The sequence below is a fragment of the Opisthorchis viverrini genome (assembly GCF_000715545.1).
Source record: "Opisthorchis viverrini unplaced genomic scaffold opera_v5_50, whole genome shotgun sequence".
Classification (NCBI taxonomy): Eukaryota; Metazoa; Platyhelminthes; class Trematoda; order Opisthorchiida; family Opisthorchiidae; genus Opisthorchis; species Opisthorchis viverrini.
Window position 1 is genome coordinate 1946182 of NW_008751706.1, and position 7870 is coordinate 1954051.

Sequence of the window (7870 nt, forward strand, 5' to 3'; positions counted from 1 at the left end):
CTGCAAGGCTCGGGCCGCGTTTGCTAACTTGAGACACCTATGGCGTCAGAATGGTTTATCCCTGAATCTGAAGGGACGTGTGTATCAAGCTACAGTACGGGCTGTTTTGTTGTATGGCTGTGAGACTTGGCCTATTCGAGCAGCGGACCTGAGACGTCTTCAGGTGTTCGACAATCGTTGTCTCAGAACCATCGCTCGTGTGGGTTGGTGTCAGCGAATCCGTAACGATGCAGTCAGAAAGCGAGTTTTCGGTTGTGCAACGGGTACTTCCATTGAAGAATGTGTCCAGCACCAGAAGCTGCGTTGGTTGGGACATGTTTTACGCATGTCGAACCATCGTTTGCCGAAGAGAGTACTGTTTTCCATGCCCAATTCGGAGTGGCGTAAACAGAGAGGTGGCCACCCTTCGACTTGGCAGAGGAATATGAAGGAGATCACGAAACGCTTGGGTGCTGTCGGTGCTACTCGCCTTCCAGGATGGGGACCGCGTGATCCTCACTGTGCCTGGTTGGAGACACTACAAGATATGGCTGCCAACCGATGTCAGTGGCGTTCTTGTTGTCAGTTTCTATCCAGATTGCCTGAGTGAATGTCTGGAGGTGTAGGCACCTCGGAATGATTGTGTTAAGCTAGCACTAAGTCCCTCTCCCATCCACCTTTATTCTTTTCTTTACAATAAGGCTTTCAAATAAGTCATGGTTGTACGGCAGTGAAGCGTCGGTGTTGAGCACTGATGTCATGCTGTCGTTGATGATGATGATGATCTCGATGACCTTCCCCGATTTGACAGCCACTGCCTCCGTACAGGACGAGGTGCGAGATGAATTGATACCTTTGAACGTGTGGAAAACCACTCGTCAGACGTACCATCGAGCTGTTACCACAACCAACGGTACATTGTTTGATAGGAACATGCCGAAAGAATATAATGTGACCGCTAGTTTACATAGGGAAAGTCAAGGAAAAACAGCAATTACCGCTCGGCTAGGTTCGTACAGCGTCAGATAACAGGAATACTAAATAGACCATTACACTAATAGATAAGATAATCGTGCAGCTGTAACATCCTTTCGGGGCCTAGCTGCTATGCACCCAGAGGGAGGACGAGGGCTGGGATGCTGCCGAGTTGACCAAGCCAAGGCAGGAAACGTCGAGATGTGGATGTCGCTGTGACTAATTCATTTTCGAAAAGTGGACAGAGGCAACAATCTAATCACTCCCAATGACTTAAAAGAAATGACAATGCCACACCGGCTCATTGTGCAACCACCATACTTAACAGGCCAGGCCCTGGCGTGGACTACAGAAGACCTTACTGACAGACACATGGGCTCTGTTTGCGATGACCAGTTGCTTGAAAACATGTAACAACACTGACAATGTATGATCCAGCGATAAGGCGCCCATCTTGTAAAGCACCACAGATCACGAATTGAATACGAAAAAGCCGCAATTTGCACATCCAAGAGTCCAAAGTGAGCTAACTGACTGGATGGGGCATCGCGAGTACAACCAACTGACCACAACTACCACTTATTTCAGTGGAAACTGAGCGCAAAGTATGGATGAAGAGGCAGGTCCGCCCCGGGACTTTCTTGAAGGGTGCACAGAGGTCGTTAATCTACTCCAAGGGCAACACATCGTAAAACACTTACCAGGAAGTACAGGCTCTAGGCGAGCATCCTCGGCCTCCTCCACGGCTTCCTGCTGCTCCTCATTGGGATCACGATACCGGAAAAGATCAACCATTACACCCCAAGGCTGAGTACGCAAATCTTCTCCGCGTATGCGGCGGACCTCACGGGCAAGCAGCCACCAGATTACGGCTATGGAATTCTCGGACTGGAGGAGCATTATAACTAACTGCAAAAGAGCCTACCTTGTTATTGCAGGGTATTACAATATCCACACGATTGATGGGAGTGTCCGTGGTACACAAAGCAACCACTGGTATATTTACTGCGCTGGCCTCCATCACAGGCTGGTGGTCGCTCCTGGGGTCACTGACGATTAACAAGCGGGGTTCACGGAAGCATGACTAAGAGCATATAGCAGGAAACACAACCTACCTGCTTCTGGTTGGTGAAAGCACCTGGTGTGAACCGACCAGCGACTGCACTGGACCGAGTGTAGTGCGCGAACTTCAGAACAGCCCTTTGTGTGAATGGTTTGCAACCAATGGCACACACATCGGCCGCAACATCGACAGCAGCAATAGCACGGGCTGCAAGGAGTATCTTTTCCCAGGTCTTGTTGAGCTTAATGATGTGCACCCCATCCTTGGTCCGTCCGTACACATAGTTTGACATTTGGAAGTTCAAACTCTGTTCCCCTAAATGCACATCCGCGACCAACATCAACCGTAGGTCATCCTCAGACAACTCTAAGACCGGAGAGCCACCCGACATCGCGACTCCTAGACTCAATCACGAGAAAAACCAAAGTGCGCGCAACAATCCACCGAGAAAATTAAAAGAGATCTGCCACGCGAATTGATCGAGCGTCTCAGAAACAAGAATTTACTCGAATATCTCACAAGCAGACCTCAAAAGGAAGACAATGGACCTACATAACACTGTAATAACCGTACAAAATGTGGCGCGCAGTACGACTTGCATAAAACTTCGAGGATATACAGAGCTCAGTATTCGCACACTAGGACGGAGTTTTTGAAGGTTGTAATGTGTCTCCGATGGGATGAACTAGTCGGGTAGTCTATTTGAGAGTACCAGTCAGTGCTTATTATCCGCACAGTGCTCTCAGCTGTAAGACCTTTATGAGTGGAGTAGAACTTCCTATGGTAAATGCGGCATTTTGTTGCGTATGTGCTCAAACCAAATGCAGCCCCCATCCACCTTCATACTTTTGCAGCTCGCCAAACCTCATTGTTCACTGGAGCAACCATGTCTCTGGTTGATAGACTTGTGGGATAATTTCCCAGTATCGCTGGGACCCCGGGATACTTTAGCGGGGCTTATCAGCTTGGACTGGTAGTCTCAACTCATTCGCCCGATTGCTTTGGTCCATCAGGAACACGTCATAACTTTGCAAAATTCAGTTCCATTATGCGAATACTGAGCGCCGTACCAGTACAAAACTTTGGGCCCCGTTTATATATCCTGGGGTCTCGGAGATGCTCGGAAATTATCCCATCTGATTTTTCTGCCAAAGGTATGATTGCTTCAGGGACAATGAAATTTTGTGAGATCCGAAAATATGAAAGTAGATAAGAATATCCTTCAGTTTGAGCTCATACGGAACAAAACGCAACATTTTGGCTCAAAAAGTTTCGCTCCATTTGTAAAGGTTTTGCAGCTAAGAGCATTCCGCGGCTAATAGACTCTGGAGATAGCGATGACTAGAGCTGCAGTGAACACGACAGGTGCAGTGGTGCAATATGGGTACATGTGCGCAGAAAGTCAAGACCTGGTAAAGTCGGTTCATTAGCTATTGCGTCTGGATTCCAATCCTTCTTTTGGCTGAGAGCAAAAGAATATGTGAGTTTCAGAGTGTGCAACATCGGGCAGATGGCTTGTGAGGTAGCGAATGCGGTCTAAGCGGTTGGCTCGATTTCGTGTGCGGAACTGGATACCAGTGAATCAATCAAGAAAGGCACCGAATTTGTGATGAGTGAGGGAGGTGGATAATATAATCAATCAGGAGGAATATACCACTGAGGACTATCGATTGTTCATTGAAGACCGCGGAAAAAGCTAGCGTACACAGCTGACACGGGGAAGTTGTTCACGTGCAGAACCTTCAAGGGACAGGGTAGGGTTCCGCGTGAACATGAAGTAAACCGTTGGGGCAACCAAGTGGCAACTGGTTGTGGGTTTTGAGGGAGTGTGAAGAAATTACGTTGAGGTTGTCTTTGGCACCCGCTTGCGTAGATGAGACGTCAACGCCGTAAAAGTACTCAAAAGGAAATACGGCGAAGCGAGAGTATTCTTATTAGCGAATCTAGCCAGCAGGTGTCGACAACAAGTGCGTGACAACATTTCATGCCACACGAACCTCCCGCGCGCTATCGTCCCACTCATTGTTTATTGCGTGGTCGCAACGTCTTGTGAGAGCTAAGAAATTTATTGCCTGATCCTGTTTGCCCCGGTAACTTGGAGAATTTGGTTACGCACAACAGGCCAAATGACTTATTACGAACCGTGAATTCATAAACTGCCTCAGCGGTTTTCGGTAATCAGACTTTTTCAGGTGGGTTATCTAGGTATCTGGTATGAAAAATGCGCTTCTGATCCCTTCAGAAAGTTGAACGACCATTTCGCCTCTACGAAGACAGGAAACGTACATGTTGCTCACAGCTCTATGGCAAGGCGCCCTGAATGCATCTTGTCAGGCGAATTGTTAAACGATAATGCTTACGGCACCTGATTTGCGGCATCTTCGCACGTCATATTCAAGTGTATGAAGTAGTAGATACACTTTACCATGTTTAACATAGAGTCATTAGACAACCGGTTGTGACTGAATAGACAATTGAATGATGGTTAACTAAACGGTATACTTCCTTTGAAGCGACAATGAGCACCTTTGTTGGATGGCAAATTGCGTTTCACCAACTATCAAAATATTTAGCAGGCTCAGATTACAGTCATGGGTCAAAGTCATGTTCCTCTTTATGCAGCGGGTCCTTTCAAAACATGTCACGGGTTCCCAGCCGGCAATAAGACTGGTAGTCCAATCGTTCAGTTAGTCGGCATCGGTCAATGGCAGTCTTGGCAGGCATCCAGATATTACCTTGGTTCGGTGGTTTTCAGACATTGGATGCACACACCACACAGGCCGCGAATTGCCCATGGCAACCTGCGTATTAGAGCAACCTTTCAACAGGCTACACATGTCCAAGTGATTTACGGTCAGGCTACTTGCATCAGGTCGTGAAAGGTGAATAACTCGCTTCACTGCACACTATTTTTACCATCTGGAGTTCACGGAGGAACCCCGTTATGGACACATTTTCATCCACGGCGCGCGCAGCCCATGTGTTTTTTTATCACTGGCAGCTCAGGCTCAGGACGCGCAGACTCTGGAACTTCACCACACTTTTTAACCAACCGGCTCTTTTTCACTCTCAGGTGGGCCATTTGCTCACGCGCGGTGCTGTATGCTTTGACATCAGCATGGAACACTTTAAGAACTAACCTGCTGGCCCTCAGGGCAAACGCATCATTCCGATGGCCCGAAGCATGCAATTTGTGAACTGTCCCGCCGGGGTAAATAGCTGAAGCAATATTATGAAATTCATGATACTCGGATTGCTGTGTTAAGACGTACAATTACCTACAGGTCCCTAATATCTCGTATGAAACGACCGTGTACTTTTTTACCCGGGTGATATGATAATCAAGAAGCGGAGCTCCAAGTGTATCTTGTGCGCGGATGGGAGATTGATGGGTTGTTCAGATGCCCCTTTCGTCCAATGATTGAATTCCTCACTTTTCAATCCCTGAACACTTCGTATGGTGGGAACAAAGCATGGATCGTGAGAACTTCCTTCCGAACTTTCACTGTGGTTTTCACATTGCTTGTTCTTTGGCTTTTCTTCTGTAAATTGTATCAGTGTTGCAGCGGGTCGGTTCCTCTTGAAGGAAAGGTGTGACCGAAGCAAAATCTGGCGGAGATCGGAACGGCACCATCGCCAATTAAGGCTCCTCAACCCGACCGAAAAAACCCTCAGTGGAATCAGGGCTAGCAATGTGTTGGTCAACAAAGGTCACTACAAGAAAGCGGGGCGGCGAAACTATTAAAATCGACGTGCCTTTAAAATACCGCTTCTGGTGGCAAACTATACTGATCCTGTGGTGAAGCGTGCCACCCGCGGACGGGAAATCATTCACACACCTGTTTTTCCCCCATAGTATAAATGACGTACGCATGTTTCCAAACCACATTATTCCAGACCTTCGTATCATACCAGCAAGCTATTGGTGTACACAGTTGGCTGAGACAACTAAGTGGGTTTATTCCTGAGAGGCCTTTTATGCTCGTGCACAAGTCAGGTCGGTGGTGTGTGGTTCTGATATACTAAAACATATAGATGGGGTCCTTAGGATATCAGTCCTTACAGAAAAGTTTGTTCAAACAATGATAAGCTTAATGCATGCTCTGGTATTTGGATTCACATGTGTACCTACGTACATTCATCAAAACCGACGGCCATTGATGAGAATCCCATCAGGGACAAGAGAGATGTACTTTCGGCTAATGATTACAGGAGTGACGTATTGGTTGCAGCCGCTTATGACGAGTGATTGTGGCGGTACACTCAACCGAATAAAATGTGATCACAGCCCTTACAGAGAGCCTGAACTGGTCTTAGTTTGTACCTGCGTCCCGCTGTGATCCCATGGACTTAACTAGCTGGGACACGATCCGCTGGATTCTGACAGGCCCATGGATAGTAACGGTACGACTTCAGTCGGCTGGTAACCGTTCGGTTATTTGTTCGTCTAATCTCCTTTGGACGTTCAGCGTCCGTTGGGGTACAGGTTGTAGTATACCCTATAATACAGAGGCATAGTAAACGGATATAAGGATGTGCCGCGTTTCTTTCACGAAGGCATACTCAAGATCCTGGATGCAAAAAAGCAGCCTGATCTTAAGATAGTGCTAACTGATGGCTACAAGCGCATCACCCCGTATTTGGCTATCTTCCATATTGCTTCTCTGATCATTCATGTCATCCGCGTAACGTTCTACAGAGTTAACTTCGTTTCTGAGCCAGATTACATAGATTATGAATGTGTGTGCCTATTGTACCAGTTAGCTCTTCCAGCTTGTGAGCTGTATGTGCGTTCGTGCACCATGCTTGTAGTCTCTTGTTTTCCCCCTTCTATCCATGGCGAACCGCGCGTGCTCCGTTTTTCTACAACACAACGGAATAATCACCAATCAACAGCATCTATCCATCACCATCCACTCCTGTGTTCCGCTTTCACTTTAAAGCTTTAAGTTTCACTAAATAAACTCTCAGGTTTCGCGGGCTTACCGGTGCCAACAAGGATGTTGCGGTACCTGATGATAATGTTGATGGTGATAGATCTCCAAATCAAGTGCATAGTTTGATGCAGGCAAAACCCGTCACATGTGGCGGACACCCAAGTTTATCTGGCCAGCGTTCGCGAAGGTTGTTCGGCCGCACGCAGAGGACACGGTACTGGTAATAATAGTAATAATAATAATTATCATTATTATTAATAATAATAATGTTTATTCCCAACTCGTGGGCGGCACACAGTCAGGCATGATCATACGTTCTTAGTCAGAATAAAGCACGATGGGATGTTTGCGGGTACTGGAAAGTGCGCGAAAGAGAGGATAATGTCATAAAAAGTGTGTAATATGGTGAAATAACAATAGGTTCATTACACAACTTGCAAGGAATGCGCCGAGTGAGACATTACCGAGTCGTTATAACCGAAACGCGGCAGGCAACAACACAACGGGTGGAGGTACAACCGATGACGAATGGGTATTACATGAAAAGTCGTCGCATTCGCGAGAACCGAAAAGACTCGGACAATAGGCATGTGGTCCGATTTGTTCACAGACAGCCGGCAGACTTGAACTAAAAGTGCAAACCATCGCTGGCCATGAGGGCGGTAGATTAAATGGCCAGAGTCACAAAACGCAAAAATCGAGATAGAGATGGGTTGATTCGAAGAGGAATCAAGTGGCAAATTTTGTCTGGAAAAAATGGTTTAACCTGAAACTAAGTAGGCTCACCGGCGGCGCTGTTGTAGGAAAGTCTGTGCAAGAGATAAGTTCCATGACGAGACTGTGCCAATACATAGGGTCAAACGAACACTGTACATGGAACGGAACTTGTGGAAGAAGCAAACGAAAATCGCAGCAG

At 47.1% G+C, this 7870-nt stretch overlaps 1 protein-coding gene across 1 annotated transcript in view; it reads right to left on the minus strand.

Moving 5' to 3' along the window:
- The window catches only part of T265_03501 (hypothetical protein), a gene marked incomplete at both ends in the record, with an annotated part of 11005 nt that extends 8597 nt beyond the window's left edge, over positions 1 to 2408 (minus strand). Inside the window, 3 exons of the mRNA XM_009168001.1 lie at positions 1656 to 1842; positions 1880 to 2038; positions 2070 to 2408. Coding sequence (XP_009166265.1) covers positions 1656 to 1842; positions 1880 to 2038; positions 2070 to 2408 — 685 coding nt within the window. The remainder of the gene's footprint in view (positions 1 to 1655; positions 1843 to 1879; positions 2039 to 2069) is intronic.
- Positions 2409 to 7870: the final 5462 nt, after the last annotated feature.